The sequence below is a fragment of the Oncorhynchus mykiss genome, chromosome 8 (genome assembly GCF_013265735.2).
Source record: "Oncorhynchus mykiss isolate Arlee chromosome 8, USDA_OmykA_1.1, whole genome shotgun sequence".
NCBI classification, from domain to species: domain Eukaryota; kingdom Metazoa; phylum Chordata; class Actinopteri; order Salmoniformes; family Salmonidae; genus Oncorhynchus; species Oncorhynchus mykiss.
In genome coordinates this window covers 25676181-25697901 of record NC_048572.1, presented here as the reverse complement: position 1 = coordinate 25697901, position 21721 = coordinate 25676181, and the positions used below count along the sequence as shown (strand labels likewise).

General features: G+C 43.6%; 2 protein-coding genes across 4 annotated transcripts in view; both read right to left on the bottom strand.

Annotated features, from left to right (window-relative positions):
• LOC110529691 (estrogen-related receptor gamma) overlaps positions 1-4359 on the bottom strand; it is a 40258-nt gene extending 35899 nt beyond the window's left edge. Inside the window, exon 1 of one of the 2 annotated variants that reach the window (XM_036985173.1) lies at positions 4128-4359. Coding sequence is in view for 1 of the 2 variants with exons in the window: in XM_036985172.1 (XP_036841067.1) it covers positions 379-434 (56 nt within the window). In the remaining variant the exon portion in view is untranslated. Of the gene's footprint in view, positions 1-378; positions 697-4127 lie in introns of those variants that run through there. The other variant, XM_036985172.1, reaches the window with a different exon arrangement.
• A 7665-nt stretch (positions 4360-12024) lies between these two features.
• On the bottom strand, positions 12025-19298 carry LOC110529690 (G patch domain-containing protein 2). 2 transcript variants are annotated; one of them, XM_021612132.2, is made up of 10 exons: positions 19090-19298; positions 18314-18557; positions 17591-18132; positions 17302-17366; positions 16021-16197; positions 15652-15772; positions 15472-15511; positions 15285-15349; positions 15065-15153; positions 12025-14475 (listed from the first exon to the last, which is right to left on the bottom strand). In XM_021612132.2, the coding sequence occupies exons 1-10, from the start codon at positions 19137-19139 to the stop codon at positions 14306-14308; spliced, it is 1563 nt and encodes a 520-aa protein (XP_021467807.2). In that variant the 5' UTR covers positions 19140-19298; the 3' UTR covers positions 12025-14305. The 2 variants fall into 2 exon arrangements, with proteins under 2 accessions (XP_021467807.2, XP_021467808.2); XM_021612133.2 differs by having other exon boundaries at positions 17594-18132; positions 19090-19297.
• Between the last annotated feature and the right edge of the window lie 2423 nt (positions 19299-21721).

The window sequence follows — 21721 nt, the reverse complement described above, 5'->3', positions numbered from 1 at the left end:
ATTTCCCTCTCAGACCTAGTCCCTCAGCTCAGGTATGTGGGTTTCATCCGTCAAAGTTATCCTCTCATTCAGACACTCTTTTTCAGTAAAAATCCAAGAGGTACACTTGTTCCCTAAATAACTACATATGACAGCCCACTACCTTTGTTTCACACAGATGTGCTTGTACTGACATAGAAGACGCCACCACACCAAATAGCAAATAAAAACACCCAAAGTAAGGTCTTCATTTGAGAACGAGACAGCAAGTCGTAGTACACATGCACACTGTTCAATGCTTACCATTACCTAAATAACATCACTGTGCTAACTTTCTTTACACTCCACCGACAGTTTGTATACATACAGAATATGGATCAGAACAGTCCATGTACTTACTCAGTGTCAGGGTGATAGGTGAAACACTCAGGGAGGTACAGCTCTACTAAATCCATGTGCTCTTTGACACCATACTCTGAGGAGCAACGATCCCTGTCAGCTTCCTCTTTCTTTCTTTAGTTGGTCTGTCTCCCTATAACTCTCTTTCTCTGTGTCTCTACCAAGCTCTGTTTTTCTCTTATACACACACTTTCACTGGAGCAACAGTCTCTCTCTCGCTCCCTCTCTGTTTCTGTGTGTCTCTGTCTCTATTTCTCATGCGCTCACTGACTTCCCTCTAGCAGCAGTGTTGACACTCCAGCCAGTGAGGTCTTAACTGTTGTGGCTCGCTCTATGATAGAGCACTCTAAGCTAGGGCTGGCCCTCATGAATATCCAGGAACTATTTTGCATGCCCCTCCCCCTGTACCACAATGTCGGCATTTGATTGGCCACCGTCTACTCCAATGAGAGCCGGCCAGACTCTAAATCAGAATTTCTGGTAAGGATCTCTCTTCGTCCTAATAAAAACATTTTCCATTAGTACATTACAGCCTGGGAGGCTAGCCATTTAAATTAATTGTTGCATTTGAATAGAGTTGCAGTTGAGATGTGTGTGTGTGTGCGCTCGTGCGTATTTGCAGGGTTGGGGGGTAACCAATTACATGTAATCAGTTACATATAATCTGATTTAAAAGAAAATGTAATCAGTTACATTACCAGCATAAATATTGTAATCAGTTTACAGATACTTTTGAAAAATGTGATTATTATATCTTGGATTATTTTTAAATTGAGAAAGCATACTTGCAATTTTTTTTTTACCTTTGTTTTCTAAATGACATTGAATTCAGCGTTGAAAAAAGGCACAAGTTTAAGTTTCTTCCACCTGAATGAGTCTGACCACAAGTCAGAGACCACTATGATGACAAACCAAATGCATTTGATGGGTCCTTTTTGTCTTCTAATGCCTCTTAATGGGAAAGTAAAACTGAAAGTAATCAGATTACGTTACTGAGTTTGGGTAATCCAAAAGTTACATTACTGACTACAATTTTGGACAGGTAACTAACTACCCACTTGGCACTGGTTGCAATTGCAATTAAATTACATTGAACCAACTTGGAATAGACGTTGAGTTGACGTCTGTGCCCAGTAACTGTATCGGATTACATTTAGAAAGTAACCTACTCATCCCTGCCTGTTTGTAGCGAGGCCAGTGAGTTCTGAAAGCTTTTGTCCTACTGTGATGATACCTGATCCTTAAGGACATTCTATACATACATCTATCTAGGTTGTGTCGATGTCCTACTGAACAACAGGTGCCACAGCACTCCCTCCAACCACCCCTACCCCCAAACAAACACACATGCACGTTGATTTCCTTTATTTAAAAGCCCTGATTGACATAAATTAAGTAACAATGATGCAAGCCTCCCTAACTGTGTAACTCACAGATCCCCTGGCACCAAACCTGGATCTGTCACTAAAATGTGCCTAATTAGAAGCTCTGACCTCTCCCTGAGTGACACACACACACACACACATATATGCACACGCACGCTGGAGTGTGACTCTGGGCAACTTGCCACCTCTGGCACACGAGCAGGTATCAAAGAGGAGCAACAATGTTCAAGGGGTGAAAAGCGGTGTTAGAATTCCCACTGGAGCACACTGACTTGATGTGAAAAATAAGACCAGCAACACATTACTATGCCTGCATGCTTACAGCATACTTTGAAGACACTCCACTCATGTCTTCTCTACAAAGGTACATATTTTCATTTTCTTTCCTTTACTAAAGAACTCAGGACCCTCTTTAGTCCTCAGCATGTCCCAGCTGAGTCTTAGGAAATCTCTGATCATTGGATGGTGAATCACTTAACAGAGAGATTGCCTGCGATCAGCCAGCGGCCAAATCACCCCACAAAGCCTCTCAGATGGATTACTGTATCAGAAAGGCTTAGAAGGAAAGAATATAGAGAGAGGAATACAAAAACACACACAAAACCACAGAAAGGGAGAGGAGAGAGAGAAAGAAAGAGGGGTAAAAAGAGAGACGGATGGAGAAAAGAGAGGAAGAGGTGGAGCGCATGTCCAGATTACAATGACTGTTTCCAATTGTCTTTTCTAATTGCATTAGCTGGTCATCTAACACAAAGGAAGGTGATGCAGGGGTGAACAGTAAGTGTGCATACAGTATGGGTTTCTGTGGTCTTGATATCAAATCAGTGGAAACGGACACTTCAGATTCAAATCTAGGTAGTCTGAGTAGTGTACCGTGTTTTGAAGTGAACCTCGCCCCCCCCTTTCATACGCACATGCTGTACAACACACAATATCATGTTCTGAAGCGACCCCTGGAAAAACAAACTTAAGCAAGGAGAAATCGCTTTGCTTATCTGCTTTTTGCTAATCCCCAAACACCAGACTCCATGGAGTGGTTCTTATCACACAGCTAATGAGCTCCACATTAAACACCTCACTCACACATGACGCATAAAACACCTCACAAAACACGAACACAATGTACAGTGGGGATCGGAATTATTGCATCCCTTGATAAAGATGAGCAAATAAAGACCTGTAAAATAAATAACAGGAATAATGAGCTGTATTGTATGCTCAAAACATTTTAAAAATACATATTTTTATACCTAATACAATTTCTCAGAGAAAGATTTTGTTTAGCAAGTAATACAAAAAAAATATTGGATCCCCTGGTTTCAATTCTCCAGCCCCCTCCCCTTGTGAGGATAACAACACTGAGCCTTTTCCTAAAATACCTGTATTTTATGATATTGGACACATTTGGCTGGATCTTAGACCATTCCTCCATACAGAATCTTTCCAGATCCTTGATATCCTTCGTCTGCACTTATGGACTGCCCTCTCAGTTCAAACCACAGGTTTTCATGTCCGGAGACCAAGATGGCCATTGCAAAATGTAGATTTTTTTGGTCAATTAATAATTTCTTTATGGATTTTGATGTGTGCTTGGGGTTATTGTCCTGCTGGAAGATCTATTTGCGGCCAACTTTCAGCCTCCTGGCAGAGACAACCAGGTTTTGGCTGAAATGTCCTGGTCCTTGGTAAAGTTCATGATTGTGCAACTGATCTTAACAAAGTTCCCAGGACCAGTGGAAGCAAAATAGCCTCATAACAAAGATCCACCACCATATTTTACAGTAGGGATTATGTATTTTCTACATATTGTAACGGTTTTGACTTGAGGTTATTATTTATAGGGGTGCCAGGTAGGTTGTGCCTACCAGAAAAAACATTGGTTTCTCCTTTTGGTTTGGGAGGGAATGAGTCCCATCTGGTCCGTCAAGTCTACACTTGGTACAAAGGACTAATGTAAAAAGTCAGGATGGAAATGAACTTTTCATAAACCCTTAAAACATTGAAAATAACTTCAAAAACAACTGTTTTCTTTTGCGTGGGTTGTATTACCAACAAATGATTACACACACACATATAATAATATAACACAATGAGTTCAGATTCCTCCAGAAATGTCCTGTACCTCGGGCCTAAAAAAAAAAAAAAAAAAATACAGCCAGGTAAAGGAGTTCAGGGAACTCAAGTGACCTTTGTCACGCAATGTTTGTCCGTTCATTCAAGTGTAGCGTAAACCCAGTATTAATCATACAACCAATAACAATTATTTTACCACACAACTTTAAAGAGTATCAACTCTTACTAAGTCCTCAACTACAACTAACTACATAAATCACAGTATACATCACATCAAAACAAATGAAATACCGTATACAAAAAGGTTGTAGTCAGTCAGACAATCCAATCCATCAACAGATCTCCAGCGGAGAAAGGCCACGAAGAACGGAGAGGTGTAGTCCACGGACGCAAAGAGTGGATCCGATCCTGGGTAAACTCTATTAGGCTACAAAACAAACGGAATCGAGACGCTTTGGCACTGAGTGTTGAGCACATCCTCATTCACGTCTCCATCACAACCCCACTTTTGCGCAGCTTGATGCTGGCTATTTAATTGGGAATTAAAGGGAAAGCGCCCAATTGGAAGCAGAAGCACTATTTAATTGGGAATTGAAGGGGAAGCGCCATATTGGAAGGAGAAGCACTGAGACGGCTCAGAAAAATTCAGGGCCGTCACACAATGCATTGTCCTTTCGAAATGTCAAACCCACTGCTGATGTGGCCAAAGACCTCTATTTTCGTGTCATATGACCATAGTGTCAAAATATCTGTGTCTGTGTTCAGTGCTGCCATCATATACAATCACCAAATCTCAACCTAATCCCCAACGTACATGTAACACAGGGAAATGATCTTCAATAAACCATTTAGGAAGAATATGGTTTATGTATGAGAAGTTCCCCTAATAGATTTTAGTAGCTGTTACTACCAATATATTCTTTATAGCCTTATTCGTTTGGTCGTACACTTTGGCTAATTCAGGTACAAAGCCATAAACAAATGTAATAAGGAGAGGAGAGCAAATATGACTTATTTGATCAATGAAGTCGTTGTTTGAGCAAGATTGACATTTTCTATGGCACAAAGCAGTCATGCTGGGATGGAATACCATAACAGTGAGACACACAAGAGCAGGGCCACAGTGGCGTCTTGTTAGCCACTTGAGTTTAATATCACAGGAAATGAGTTTGTCCGCTCTAATGACAATACCTGCATCACCTTACCAGACCGGACCGTTCCTATTCACTTTGTGATTTCAAGACACTCATTTATTTTAATGCATTTCTGAAAAAAAACGTATGAAACAAGCCCGGGGTACTGTTCTGTATTTGGTGCCCTAAGCTTAATGTCATTTTTTATGAGCCTCATGAAAATGTATGTCCAGCATATTAAATAGATTGGCTTTTTCAAGGAAGATTGACAAGATTTTTGGGGAATCTATTAAAATAAAGGTCCCACTTTCTCATGTTCGATAAGCTCTCTACCCAGAGGTCGATGCTATGTAGCCTACCTTCTCAAAGCTCTGAAAAGGAGAGACCTGTAACACAAAACTAAGCAGTCAGCATTGACCATAGTATGGATTACTTCTGTTTTTCTCAATCTGAGAGAGTGGGGGAAGCAACCCTCAAACCTCACACAATAAAAAACGGCAGAGTAAATTTGACTTTAATTGAAGAAGATTTAACTCTGCTACAGTTAACATTTGGTCCCAGTCTAAAAATAGTAAAACATACTCTGGCAACAGAGTTATTTTTTTAGAGTTGTATCTGCTCATATTTAGTGTTGATATTTAACTCTGTGTCATTGGGTTTCACTCTGTACGGTATTAATGGTAAATAACCCTGTGACTTGTTTAACTCTCTGCAGTGTTGATCAGTATTCTAGAGTTAGTTATTTAGGGTAACATTTACTCTCACAATATAATCACAATAGTTATTTAAACTCCTATTGAGACAAACTCAACACTATTTTGGGGATTTATACAGTTCCATTTGAGGTGTAACATCTCATTTACATATCTCTGTGTCATATTATGGTGGTTTACAATATGACATCCAGTCACTATTTGTATCCATTTCAGAGAGAGGCTATCCAGCAATCACCCAGGACTTACACTCAGAATGCATGTCAGAGGAGATTTGAGAGAACTGATGTTTCAGACTACCCAGTACATCATGTAAACTGGAACAGCCTTTTCAGTAAAGGTTCCAATAAATCCAACCACTTATTAAGCTTAGTTTAGTTAAGAAAATGTATGTTACATATCATTGTGTTGCATAAGATCAAAAACAATCAATGTACATGTGAAAACACAGATATTGAAACAAACCATTTTTAAAACTCTACCTGAAACAGAGCATGCTGGGAAATATGACAATGATGTCCCTCCCACATATGCGGACACTCCATAGTTTTAACTCCCTGTCTCTGGTTACTCTTAATGGAGTTAAAAGTACTCCCTCCATTCAACTCCAGTTATCAACACTAACTCCAGTGGGGTCAATTTAACTCTATTTGTTTTTACTCAGTGATTTCAACTCACCTTGATTTACTATATCCCCTTCCCAATCCCAGCACCCTCTCTATAGGGACAGCTGTCAGATTGAGTTCTAAACCAAGAGCGTCTCTCTCTGGTGTCCCCAACCCCCTACTGTCGCACCTCATCATTCTTCCTTTGGTACTTCTGACATCATCACTGCGAGACGCACTGAGAATAATGAGTTTAGCTATTGTCCAACTCAGTGCAATCCATCAATTACTTAGACATGTTGTAGGCAAACACTATTGTCTCACTGCACAGATATAGTACATGCTAGGGACAGAGAGATAGACAGACAGAGAGAGAGATAGAGGGAGGATTACTGGAGGAAGGGGTAAGAGGTAGGAGAAGAGAGAGGGAGGGAGGGAGAGACTATATGGATGAGTCTTTGGATAGATAGACTGAGAGATTGATAGTTTAGTGCCAGGATGAGCAGATTTGTCAAAATATTGATCAGTCACTCACACATTAAATATTGATCAGGAAACAGGATGTATTCACTATCAGAGCCTTGCCACCAGTGGCTGTTCCCTCCCTGAGTGGGAAACTGCAGTAGAACCTCTGGGACCACCTGATCATGCCACTGACCATAAAACTGTTACTTAGTCTATGGTGACAACCAACTAATCAATGGTTTTAAATGGTTTGCACTGCTCACACGACCCTCCCTGTATGGTCCCGTTTGGAATACAGAGGGAAAGAAAAAACACTGTTGGGTGACTGCGGGACCATAGCCAGCCTATTGCAGCTGTCCCTAAACACTTTGGTCTGGATTGCCCTCTAGTGGAGTCCTACAAAGCCAACATACTTTCTTCCCCCCTTCATTGGAGTAATCACTGATCTGAAACTATAACGTAGAACACTTGCTTTCACCTATGACAGGTATAACCTCTCTCTCTCCCTCCCTCTCCTTCTACCCCCTCCCCCCACCTTATTTCTCTCTCTTTCCCTCTGTCATTGTGTTTAGCAGATAACCCACCAACCTGTATTTTCAGCTGGTCATGTAAGCAGACCTTTTTTAACCACTGGAGGATTACAGATGGGATGTCCTCTCAGCAAGGAGCACAGGATTAACACGTTCACTTCCCTTTATCTATCTCCCTATGTACAGACACACTATATATACAAAAGTATGTGGACACCCCTTCAAATGAGTGGATTCTACTATTTCAGCCACACCCGCTGCTGACAGGTGTATAAAATCGAGCATAGCGCCATGCAATCTCCATAGACAAACACTGGCAGTAGAATGGCCTTAACGAAGAGCTCAGTGACTTTCAACGTGGCACCGTCACAGGACGACACCTTTCCAACAAGTACGTTTGTTAAATTTCTGCCCTGCTAGAGCTGCCCCGGTCAACTGTAAGTGCTGTTATTGGGAAGTGGAAACGTCTAGGAGCAACAATAGCTCAGCTGCTAAGTGAGACCACACAAACTCACAGAACAGGACCGCCGAGTGCTGAAATGCATCACACATAAAAATAGTTTGTCCTCCGTTGCAACACTCACTACCGAGTTCCAAACTGCCTCTGGAAGCAACGTCAGCACAAGATCTGTTAGTCGGGAGCTTTGTGAAATGGGTTTCCATGGCCGAGCAGCCGCACACAAGCCTAACATCACCATGCGCAATGCCAAGTGTCGGCTGGAGTGCTGTAAAGCTCGTCGCCATTGGACTCTGGAGCAGTGGAAACGTGTTCTCTGGAGTGATGAATCACGCTTCACCATCTGGCAGTTCGACGGACAAATCTGGGTTTGGCGGATGCCAGGAGAACGCTACCTGCCCAAATGCATAGTGGCAACTGTAAAGTTTGGTGGAGGAGGAATAATGGTCTGGGGCTGTTTTTCACGGTTTGGGATAGGCCCCTTAGTTCCAGTGAAGGGAAATCTTAACCCTACAGCATACAATGACATTCTAGACAATTCTGTGCTTCCAACTTTGTGGCAACAGTTTGGGGAAGGCCCTTTCCTGTTTCAGCATGATAATGCCCCCGTGCACAAGCGAGGTCCATACATAAATTATTTATTGAGTTCGGTCTGGAAGAACTTGACTGGCCTGCACAGAGCTCTGACCTCAAAATCCATCGAACACCTTTGGGATGAATTGGAACGCTGACTGCGAGCCAGGCCTAATCGCCCAACATCAGTGCTCGACCGAACTAATGCACTTGAGGCTGAATGGAAACAAGTCCCCGCAGCAATGTTCCAACATCTAGCGGAAAGCCTTCCCAGAAGAGTGGAGGCTGTTATAGAAGCAAAGGGGGGACCAACTCCATATTAATGCCCATGAATTTGGAATGAGATGTTTGACAAGCAGGTTTCCACATACTTTTGGTCATGTAGTATATCTCTCTAAATTACATATATTTTTGTCTCTGTCTTCCTGTCCTTCCTAATTCTTAATACTCTTCCTTTTCTCTCTCTGTCTTTGTATCTCTCTTTCTTGTCTGCTCACCTTTCTCCTCAAATGATGAACAGAGATATGGAGAAAACAAATCAAAAAGAGGGAGGGAGAAGATTCACCAAGGTCACCACGGCTCTTCACACCTTATCTCTGTTGTATTCTTTGTCATCCTTATATCTGGTGTTTTCTGTATACACACACCTGCTTCCCAGGCCTATCACGGGGCACATCTCAGGTGTGAAGCCACCAGGGTGGTGCTTACACAGGTGGAATACTGTTAGTCAGCACCTGACCCTCTCAGCATGATGTCTCAAACTCAGACACCTGCTGACGACAGCAGGAACCTCACACACACACACACACGCACACGCACGCAGGCAGACAAACAGGCAGACACACTCTAAAGATCGGATTACCTGGCCTACCACCTCACAGTTAACCTCTCTCTCCACAGGTGGTATAATCTTACTCTGTCTGGCAGTCGACTTATTACACAGGGTTTTTAGGTGCAAATTTCATCCCACCTCTCATCTGTTCTTCCTCTCTCTCACTCTCTCCAGTTCCTATACCCATTGTCCTTCTTCCATTTTCTCTCCCTCATTCTCATTCTTGTTCTCTCTATCCCCTGTCCTCTCTCTGCCTCTCCTTCTCTCCCCCAATTCCTCTCCATCTTTCTCCTTTCTCTCCTGTCCCTCCTACTTCTCCTCCTTCGCACATACCTGTCCCTCTCTCTATGCCCTCTACCTCTCCCCACCCCCTCCCTCTCCCTCTCTCTCCTATAAAGGTGGATCGGTTGAGCAGCAGCCAATCAGCCAGACCAGTGGGTCTCAGCCACGCCAGGAACACCACTCCAAGATTACACACGATAATGACTGGCTTTGGAGGACCGCCATAACTGATGTCTTCCAATTATAGATGTATAACTATCGATCTGTCAACACTAGAGAAAGGGAGGCAGTAGAGGGGATGGAGAGATGGGGAGAGTAAAGCTCTGTAAAGAAATGTTTACTTAACCCATGCGACATGGAATGAAGGATGAACATGTATTGGAAAAATGACAGAGAACAACTCATCACTGACCAACTTGACCTTAGAATGCAGGCGGAAGATTGAGGAATGCAATAAGATAGCTGTTCTCAAAACTAACTGTGGGCATTGGCACACACTGTTTTGGGAGAGCAGGAAGCCGATAGAAATCTAAGTTAGGTGGGTATACCTGAGTACAGGACAGACCTCTCCCACCTGGACAAAGGAAACACACACACACACTCACACAAACATTTCTATCCCAGCCCAAATGCCCTCTAGTCAACTGCCCTGGTCAAAATACCCCACTCTAGATACACACTTTCAAATACCCTCTAAATGCCCCCAGTCTAAATACCCCACAACAACATATTTTAACATCCCATCCAGCCCCTGCCCCGTCCGACTCAGTACTCACTCTCCCTGTTTCCTCCAGAGCCCTGCAACCAGCTGCAGTCAGTCAGTCAGTCTCAAGGACAAACGCCTTCAGCTCTACCCAGCTCTCTTCCTTCCTCTCCTCTCTGTGCCTTCAGCTCTACCCAGCTCTCTTCCTTCCTCTCCTCTCTGTGCCTTCAGCTCTACCCAGCTCTCTTCCTTCCTCTCCTCTCTGTGTCTCAGCGATGCAGCAGCACAGACTTTTCTCTCCTCTCCTCTGGACCAGCGCTGAGTTCACGTACCCCACTCAGTCCTGAGTGTGTGTGATAGGGGAAGAGGATAGAGAGGAAGTAGAGGACACAGCTCTTCTGCATTTGCCATAGATACAGGGATTGCTGTAGCAGCCTTGCGAAGGGGAGGGAGAGGAAGGGAAAGAGAGAGACAAGAGCATCATGTTTTAGTGAGGTTCTCTGTCAGCATGTGAGTTTGATGCAAGTACACTACATATACAAAAGTATGTGGACAACCCTTCAAATGAGTGGATTCGGCTATTACAGCCACACAGTTGCTGACAGGTGTATAAAATCGAGCACACAGCCATGCAATGTCCATAGACAAACATTGGCAGTAGAATGGCCTTACTGACGAGCTCAGTGACTTCCAAAGTGGCACCATCATAGGATGCCACCTTTCCAACAAGTCAGTTCCTCAAATTTCTGCCTTACTAGAGCTGCCCTGGTCAACTGTAAGTGCTGTTATTGTGAAGTGGAAATGTCTAGGAACAACAACGGCTCAACCGCGAAGTGGTAGGCCACACAAACTTACAGAACGGGACCGCCGAGTGTTGAAGATCGTAAAAATCGTCTGTCCTTGTTTGCAACACTCACTACCGAGTTCCAAACTGCCTCTGAAAGCAACGTCAGCACAATAACTGTTCACCGGGAGCTTCATGAAATGGGTTTCTATGGCCGAACAAGCCTAAGATGACCATGCGCAATGCCAAGCATCTGCTGGAGTGGCATAAAGCTCACCGCTATTGGACTCTGGAGAAGTGGAAACGCATTCTCTGGAGTGATGAATCACACTTCACCATCTGGCAGTCCGACAGACAAATCTGGGTTTGGTGGATGCGAGGAGAACGCTACCTGCCCGAATGCATAGTGCCAAAAGTTTGGTGGAGGAGAATGGTCTGGGGCTGTTTTTCATGGTTCGGGCTAGGCCCCTTACTTCCAGTGAAGGGAAATCTTAACCCTACAGCATACAATGACATTCTAGACAATTCTGTGCTTCCAACTTTGTGGCAACAGTTTGGGGAAGGCCCTTTCCTTTCAGCATGACAATGCCCCCATGCACAAAGCGAGGTCCATTCACAAATGGTTTGTCGAGATTGGTGTGGAAGAACTTGACTGGCCTGCACATACCCCATCAAACACCTTTGGGATGAACTGGAACGCCGACTGCGAGCCAGGCCTAATCACCCGACATCAGTGCTCGACCGAACTAATGCTCTTGTGGCTGAACGTAAGCAAGTCCCCGCAGCAATGTTCCAACATCTACCGGAAAGCCTTCACAGAAGAGTGGAGGCTGTTATAGCAGCAAAGGGGGAGACCATGACCCATGAGCCCATGACTTTGGAATGAGATGTTCGACGAGCAGGTGTCCACATACTTTTGTGTCCACATGTTGTGTATATCAAATCGAGTTCGTGAGAGAGTACTATTTATGAAGCGTGTTTTTTAAATAGTTTTTATTTTGATGTTTTCTTAGGGAGTATTTTTCTGTTGCTTTTTGCTTGAGAGAGCAAGAAAGAGAGACATGGTAAGACAAACTGAACCCACAAACTGAATCTGCTCATACCAGGGGGATCGTTTCACTCAGGCCCTCAAGTTTAATGAACATTACATTGGCAACGGTAACACTTTTTTTTTACAAACCTATTTCAGTTGTTATTTACCAGGTAAATAGAAGACTGTAAAGTGTAACCAATATCATTTTTTTCACTTTATAAAACATGTTAGTAGACTGTTATTGTAAAGACATTGCCATGAGATGGTTGCTACACATACATAGCAAGTACAGCATGACTGGGAAACAGAATTTTGCTTGGCTTCTTTTTAAAGCCCCCATGCAGTCTTTTTAATGTTACGTTTAAATTATCACTGTATGTCTAATAAAACACTGTGTATTTATTTAATGCAAAATAACTACGCCTCCTTTTGCCATTGAAATGCTCAGTCTGATCGCCCAACAGCCCTGATTGGCGGATAGGATCGTCTTGGCCAGAGCCTACTCCGTTAATCCCTTCAAAGTAGGATAGGCACGCAAATAAAAGATGACTGGTCATTGGTCAGAATAATCAGATCAGATTGTAATGTCATGATCTTGTCCAATAACTCCACACCACTTGAACAGGCTGAAATTCCTGGAATTATTTTTCAAACAGCTCTTACACAAAACGGGCAATATGATCATTTTCACAATTTCCAAGTGTTAATTCAATGTCATAAAACAAAAAACAGGAAATCAAGTTAACTGCACTGCCTTTTTAATCAAATAAACACTATTCTGGAGTGTTCAGGGTTGAACATTCTACTTCAATACCATACATACAATGATTTTATTTCAAGATTCATTTCCTGAATTATTCCCACGTCCCTCAGGAATACCATCTTTACGCCGGCACAATTACCATATAACCGCCGGTTATGGATGAACACCATCATGAAAACAAAATAAATGTCATAACCGTAAAAGAAAATAAAAAAAAGCATAATGATGAGTTGTTTGTTTGAAACAGCTGTGTAGTGCTAGGGCAAAACCTAAATGGGCAAAACCTAAATGTGCACCCGGGGGTTTGGGGGGGGGGGGGGGTTGAGCCGAGTTTGGGAACCTCTAACCCTGGCAATTTGACTGGTATTGTATTCAATCATTTCAATGGTGATGTAGAACATTTAATGAATTTATGTTAACTGATGTGGCTAATGGAATGTATTTCTTTGTAATCGGTTGAGTTGAATCAAAACAAATCGCACCACAAATTGATGGGTACACTTCCTACGTTGCTCCTATGGGTACACTTCCTACGTTGCTCCTATGGGTACACTTCCTACGTTGCTCCTATGGGTACACTTGCAATGCTAGCCAGTCAACCCATTATGCCACCATTGACTTGAATGAGGATGCCCGTCCGATTCATTCTGTTTCTATGGGAGCACATGCAGTCAGGAGCAGAGGAGAGAATTGGCATCTTAAAATATATATATATATATATATATATATATATATATTTTTTTTTACCAATAACCGTCATCTACAATCAAATATAACTGCCCAATATCCCAAAAGGAACCATATAGACCAATTTAAAAAACATTTGCCAGTTACATTACATTAGCGTTATACCAGAGAAACTACAAGTAGTATAATTGTAATTACCTTAACCTAAATGCAGTACTTTGCTAACACTTCAGCCATCACCTTTTTGTACTAAGCCACGGGAATAATGCTATTCCATTATAATTACCCTGGAATAACACCAATGTTGTGTCGCAAAACATATTTAAAATCAAATAGAAACTTCCACCACACACATTATTTTGATGCGTACAGTGATATTCACCTAAAATATATTTTTTGTCATACTGTGCAATATCAGAACAACCATTGATTGAAGAGAAATTATATTATTGTGAAACTGAGCCTTTTAGTGTGCTGTGCAGTACACAGTCCAACTACACAACCTGGCTAGTCTCATACAATCAAACTCAACAACAACGCCTGGGTCTTTTTTTCCATTCCTTCCCTTTTCCCTGGTAGAAACATTGGACATCCCAACTACAAATCTGAGGTGGGAATCCAAACGCTCCATGCACTTCCCCTAACCGGGGTCAAAACTTCCCTTATGAGTTCCGGCCCTGGTTAAGAGTGGAAGTGCATGGAGCGTTGGGGTTCCCACCTCAAATTATCCTTTCGGTCTTCCTATTAGTTAAAACTGTTCTTGCCGACTTTCATCCGTTCCTTCATCCAGCTCTGCTGCTCCAGAGTTTCTTTCCCAGAGAGAGTTGACCACAGTCCTCCCTGCTCTCGGTAGGGTCCATCTCCATCGAGGCCTACTGGCCTGTTCAGTTGGGGCCTAAAGCCTGAGGCTCAGTTAAAACCCAGACCCGCTCCCTTGGGTCTCTGTGTGGCCCGAACGGGCTCGGTGATGCCCCTGCCCTCCGGACCCAGGCCCATGCCGGGGCTCCAGCCCATACTCTGCAGCATCCGGTTTCCCATGTTGGTCTCTGGGATGGGCCCCGCACTCTCACCTACCAACCCTAGAGAAGGAGAGATAAAAGAACAGGAACATAGAGTTAGAACAGAGAAAAAGACAGACAAGAGAAGGAAGGGGAGACGGAAAGAGATACGAGCAGATGATCTTGATGATGGCTTATTGATTTGAGAGCTACAGTATTTAACCCCTGACCTCTACCACTCCAACCCAATGATTTAGCACCGGCCTGCTCTACAATGACTGGGTCACAATAGACATCTCGTCTCTCTTCCTTTCCCTTTGCTCTTATGTAGCAAGGAGAGATGAGGACAGTAGAGCAGACTCCGGTTGCATCACTTCCTATTGTAGCCATTGGTAAATACCTTCATATCCTCTTCCTGGAACCAAGATGGGTACCTGGTTATGACCCATTAACCCTTTAATTCCTCATTCTCATCAAACACACAACTTAAGAGGTAGAGGTGAAGGGTAGGAGTGGTTAATCTGGTATCTCTCTGTGACTGCAGAGCCTGCCAACTGACTGCTGTCCAATCCAGATTAGAGAGGAGGGTTGAGAGCCAAAGATGGATTTAACAGGGGATGGATGGGTGAGTCAGGAGTGTGTCAGTACAGTGGTGTGTCAAAGAGTTTACCTGTGGGCGGAGGTAAGCCAAGGGGTGCTGCTTTGCGTCTCCTCTTGACATCCCCCGTACACAGAGACCCCAGGTGACCACTCGTCTGCCTGCAGAACCACAACCAGGAAATAAGCATCCATCTGTTGGCAACATTCTAGAAACAATGTGCTGTTGTGGATGGAACAACTGTATCATATGTCTGCTACATCCTTCGCTGATTGGACCATTCCTCCTGTACCTGCTGGCCGTCTTTACTGAGCAGCTCCTCCGATGGCCTCTGTCTGACCGTGAGTCCCAGTGCATCTAGAGAGAGAACAAATGAAAAGCCATTAGCAAATGTAAAATACATCTGGGCATTATCAACCACAAGTGTATAATAGCCGGTACTGTTCTGAAAGTGCAGCTAAGTGATAAACATGTCTTACCTGTCCATGTTCTCTTCTAGATCCCGGACTAAACCATGGGCTGTGGAGGACACAGATTTGTTTAGTTTATTTGCACACAGTCAATTCAAATAGAGAAAAATACAGAATGAGGGAAAAATGAAATGTATAGACAGATATTCTACAAGTCGGGTGACTGCGAGGGAGGTAAGGGAGACGGACTCGTGTGAGTGGGGGTCCTGGTGGTGTCGTCCCAGTCGCTCGTTGAAGGTTTGTCCTGGGCTGCCTTGAGAAGCCTGGCCCTGGGGCCCCCCATGAAGCCGGCTCAGCCTGGCCTGGAACCCTGACACAGGAGAGGCAGCAGAGCGCACACATCATAGACTGGAATAGGAGAAACACTATGGCAGCTGTAGAGGCTAAATGATAAACCCTGTGCAGGAAATGCCCCCTACTGGCCATATGACAGATCACAACTCATTGTATAAAACAAATTCTACAATCATGCAAAGAAAAACAGAGAGAAGCATGACTGGGCCCAGAGATTCAAACAAACAGGCAGATATATAAACAGACAGGTCTGGGTCCAGCTACCTCTCTGTGCTCCGGGGCTCATGATGGGGAAGGATCCGGTGAGGATGCTGTTGAAGACCGGGTCAGCCAGGTCCAGTTCCTCCCCTGCCTCCCTCTCCCACCAGGGAATCACCCCCGCAACACCACACGCCCCCCCTGGCTCCCCCTCATAGAACCAGTCACTCTGCTCATCATCACCTGGGAGAATGGGAGGGGGCAGAGGTTAAAGGTCAAGGCTGAGAAAAGTTTCCATACAAAACATTGACTTATTTAGATTTTGGACTAACCTTTTTTTAAAGACATGTTTTATTATTGTTGATAACACTGCTATAAATTACATACATAGTGGAAGGTAACCCAGTGGTTAGAGTGTTGGGACAGTAACCGAATCGCAGAGTTGACAAGGTAAAAATCTGTCGTTCTACCCCAGAGCAAGGCAGTTAAACCAATGTTCCCCGGGCACAGAAGACGTGGAAGTCGATTAAGACAGCCACCCACACCTCTGATTCAGAGGGGTTGGGTTAAATGCGGGAAGACATTCAGTTGCACAACTGACTAGGTATCCCCCTTTCCTTTCCCCTAGTGGGTGCGGGGAAATGTTTTTTTAAAAGCCTAATTTAAAATGCGTTTCTGCTTATAAATTTCAGATATTTGGAAGGATATTTGTTAGTCAACTTGTTTATAATTAGATACATGCATCTTGTCTTCGGTCATAACTCGCTGACCTATAAAAATCAGTACTCACAACAAATGTTACAAATTGATAGAATGAATGCATCAATAATATAGTTGACGTCGGTAAAGTTGTCTGATCCATTACTGCTTCTCTCACAGCATGAGAGATCTAGGGAATGGGAGAAAAGCTAACACAAGGTAATGATTCTTCCCTTGCTGAAGGCTGTACAACGATCCAACATGTTTCAAATTAGATTTCCGCTCGTCTTGGATGCATAAGGTGTGATTTTAATACGGTCTGCTTTTATGAAAAGTGTCAATTGCATATAACGTATCAGGCCACTTGCATTCACTCAAGAGATGCTGAAAGATATCATATTTCAAAGTTTCTGTTCTAGAGACAAAATTAACATTACGTGTATCACTGCACTGAAAGAAATACTTAATTCTGCACGAGTTCAGTTGACATAAGTCTACATGTGAGAGGTTATAGGCCTACAGTCACTGTCCACATTTCAGTTAATGATGAAACTCAAGTTGAAAGGTGTGGTAGACCAGTGGGTGCAGCCGCACCCCTTCTCCCACCAGTCCCTGTAAATGACAAGATTTGGTCAAATAGATGGTTACCTTGCCTCCCCTCATCATTGGTGTACAGTCCACCATCACTACTGTTGCTCACACTGCTGGTCTCACTAATAAAAGAGAGATAGAAAGAAAGCAATAAAAGGATAAAAGATGGGAGTGTAAGGAGAGATGGGAAAAGAAGAAGGGAAAAGTCTGAAGTCAATTTTCAGTGTCCATACAGCAAAACCTCTGAGGTAGGAGACCTTAAACAAGCCTTCTAAATCCTGCTTTCAAACAGGTGAGCGTACCTGTGAACGTATAGGCATACACAAAGGAGCAGGGAAACACTAACCACCTGTCACTCATGTCCTCGTCCGAGCCCTTCTGCTCCTCAAACTCCATCTTGTCCTTGGGCCCCGCCTGCCGCATAATGGCGTCCCCACGCTCCACCAATACGCCCTCATCAGTCGCCTCCAACCCGAGCCTGTGGGCTGCCAGTTTCCTCTTCTTCACCCTGCACTTCCCGCCAACTTCGCCACCAGTGAGCTCCATCCCTGCCCTGCCCTCAGCTGCACTCACCCCAGGGATCCTGCACCCTCCGTGGGGCTTGGGGACAGGCGGGGGACCTAGCATGGGGGTGGTGCTATTGGAGGTCACTGCCTCCAGAGGGGGATCGACGGCCATGCGTTTGACCTTGCGGCGGCGTCTCAAACTGCGGCACCCCTCCGCGCTCCCCACTCCTCCAAGGTCCTCCTGCCAGAGGGGGCGCTTGCCACGTCCTGTGTCAGGGTTCAGAGGGGTACGTCGCTTGGGCCCTAGCTGCTCGTCAGAGTCGCTGTTGTCACGGGGGTGGCTGTTACTGCTGGCAACGCTGCCTGTGGTGGCACGGTAGTCCTGATAGGAAGGGAGCGAGGGAAGAGAAATAGATTAAGAAACATTTACAACACATACAACACAGTATCTGTGCTCTTAAGGAATCTTCTTACTGTACAGTTACCAAGGTACTGTTCCTTTACAATTAATAAGATATGAGAGGTTCATTGAGGTCCTGGACCATCCGAGACCACCTCCCCACCTTGTGTTCGTCCAGGCTGGACTCGGAGCCCTCACTGAGGTGGCCAGTCTCCCAGGGCGGGTGGGGATTGTCAGAGCGTCTCTTCCTCCCACGGCGTTTCCGGGCCTGTCTCTTCAGCAGGCAGCCCACAGCCAGCGCGTGGTCCCCCCCATCCCCAAAACCCCCCCGCGCCGCCTGCTCCGAGCTCTCCTCCAGCGCCGACACCAGGTCATGGACCAGCTCGTCCATCGTCCGGCTAAAGTGCCTGGGGAAGGAGAGAAAGGAGGTGTGAGTGTGTGTGGTACAAATAGTGAAGAATATATGAATGTGTGTATAGCCCAAATCGTGTGTGTTTGGAAAACTGTCCCTTGGCATAAGTATAAGACCTGGCATCAATCTAATAGTAGTATTAGTATTGTACATACCATCTTAACGCCAGCTAGCTATTGCTTAGGTAAGTATTAACTGCAGCCAAATGTTGGATGAACTTCCATGCAGAGCTTGGGCTAAACGACCCAGGCACTGCCAATGTGTTAACCCAATCCATGGAGATCTGACCTACATTTAAAAGCTAGCTAGCATAGTTGGCTAAACCAAAAAAGAAAAACAAGCTAGTTAGCTGACACACTATTTATTAGCCAACGTTAGTGGACCATTTTGCTGTCAAAATGTAAACATCTGATAACTAGTTAGCCGATTAACATTGTAATGTCTTCAAAATATAAGCAGCTGTCCAGTCAGGTAACTAGCTAGGCTAATCGGCTGGCTATCTAGCAATTTTCTCAGAAATCACTTACCAGCTGGTTCCCGCTTTACTAAAGGTCTTTAAATTAGCTGCACCTGACATTAAAGCCCCCCAAAGCCTGTTACTTTTAACCAAAAATGACGGGAACACGCCTAAATAAGGGAGTAACCATTTTTACAAAGCTAGCCTAACAAATCTGCGAAAGCCCAGAATAAACACTTTTTCTTCTGTGGTGTTGTTGTGGTTGGCTACCAACATTAATGGTGCATTACGGCCACCTACTGGACTAAAGTGTCTCTCCAGCAACTTTGTGGAAGTACGTGCTTTGTACACCAGAGGCAACATTAGGCTACTCATTCTTGACAAAATTGCAAAATATGTTTGGTTGGGGATCATTGTTGGACAGCAATCTTCAAATATTGTCACATAGCAGAAATGTAGAGACTTGGTGTGGTTCTGGTTTACGACAAGCCACAGTGATAAGAATATGAACAATTTAAGATTTGACCTAGGCTTTGCTCTTTTGTTCCAAACTCTTCACCCCTTTCCCAAAGCGTAGGCTTACCCACAACGTGACAGTCTCGGAAATCCCAGACCTAGGGCAGCAACAAAGTGTAGGCCTACCCACAACGTGACAGTCTCGGAAATCCCTGACCTAGGGCAGCAACAAAGTGTAGGCCTACCCACAACATGAGTCTCGGAAATCCCAGACCTAGGGCAGCAAAAAAAGTGTAGGCCTACCCACAACGTGACAGTCTCGGAAATCCCAGACTTAGGGCAGCAACAAAGTGTAGGCCTACCCACAACGTGACAGTCTCGGATATCCCAGACCTAGGGCAGCAACAAAGTGTAGGCCTACCCACAACGTGACAGTCTCGGAAATCCCAGACCTAGGGCAGCAACAGCAGTTTCAGCACTATAAGCTCGAACAGTATTTGGTACATTGTGGGAGGCAGCCCAGCTGTCTAGAGACTAACACCATGATGCAGCAGTAGTGTACAATTGTTCTGTAGGTCATCATTTTTTGTTGTTAAATATAACATCTAGAATAAAATAAAGCATTTATGACTGAAATCAGTTTATTACAAATTATATAATGGTACAAATCAATGTTCATGATGATGCACAAACTGGTATGTAAAATCCATGGCATAACATCTGTAAATATATTCAGTACAACACAAATATTAAATAAATAATTTGGAAGAACAGTGTGAACATAACCTCAAAGTCATAAAAAAACAAACATGTTTTTGATGTATACCACCAGATATTCACGTACAGTTTGGTTAGCACTTTGCAGTATTTTTATACACTTATACTTGAGTTACATGCATTGTAGCAAAAACAAAATTAATATTGAGAAGTAAGTAGCCCAAAGCTGACATCACCCTTAACAGCAGTGGTGACATAGTCAGACCAATAGCCAGTCAGATGTCTGTTCTGGGTAGGTGACAAATCCATACAATCTCAATAGCTTTAGGGTCAGTGAACACCATGGCACCATTGATGAAAAAAAGCTTTGCATTTAGCATAGATATGATCTGTTGTAGGCTTAAGTACTTGACAGATATCAAACTGATAAGCAATACTCTAAAACAGCCTGTTAAACCTACATTTCAGCTACAAGTCATTGTTTTTACTGCTTAATTAAACATACTGCTTTATTTTCAGTTCCACGCATGGCTTATGAGGTGTATCTCAAAATGAAAAAGTGCACATTTGGCAAACTAGCCTGAACTCTCACCCAACTAAACTATATCATTATGTTACACGTGCACTTTCACAAAATAGTTTTAAAATAGTTTTTTTTTGTCTGTTCTTATTCTTTAACTTACATCTATACAGGATTCCTCACACACAATCCCACATATCCCTGCTGCCTTTGCAGATGGAGGGAGTAAACTGTGACATTGGTTTAGCCCACAACAGCTACATAACTCACAGGCGCTCTTAGTGCACACACACACACACACACACACAGTGGACAATATGGAACTGCTCCATTCTACCTTTACAGAGCTACTAGCACACTACAATACAGTCAATTTAGGAGACGGCCTACAGTCATCTTGGGCCAATTTACTAATTTGAAGCATAGGAACAATCTAAGATTTGACCTAGGCTTTCCTCTTTTGTTCCATACCGTTCAAAAGTTTGGGATCACTTAGAAATGACCTTGTTTTTAAAAGAAAATCACATTTTTTGTCCATTAAAATAACATCAAATTGATCAGAAATACAGTGTAGACATTGTTATTGTTGCAAATGACTATTGTAGCTGGAAAAGGCAGATATTTAAATGGAATATCTACATAGGTGTACAGAGGCCCATTATCAGCAACCATCACTCCTGTGTTCCAATGGCGCATTGTGTTAGCTAATCCAAGTTTATAATTTTAAAAGGCTAATTGATCATTAGAAAACCCTTTTGCAATTATGTTAGCACAGCTGAAAACTGTTGTTCTGATTAAAGAAGCAATAAAACTGGCCTTCTTTAGACTAGTTGAGTATCTGGAGCATCAGCATTTGTGGTTTCGATTACAGGCTCAAAATGGCCAAAAACTCGTCAGTCGATTCTTGTTCTGAGAAATGATGGCTATTCCATGCGAGAAATTGCCTAGAAACTGAAGATCTGGTACAACGCTGTGTACTACTCCCTTCCCAGAACAGCACAAACTGGCC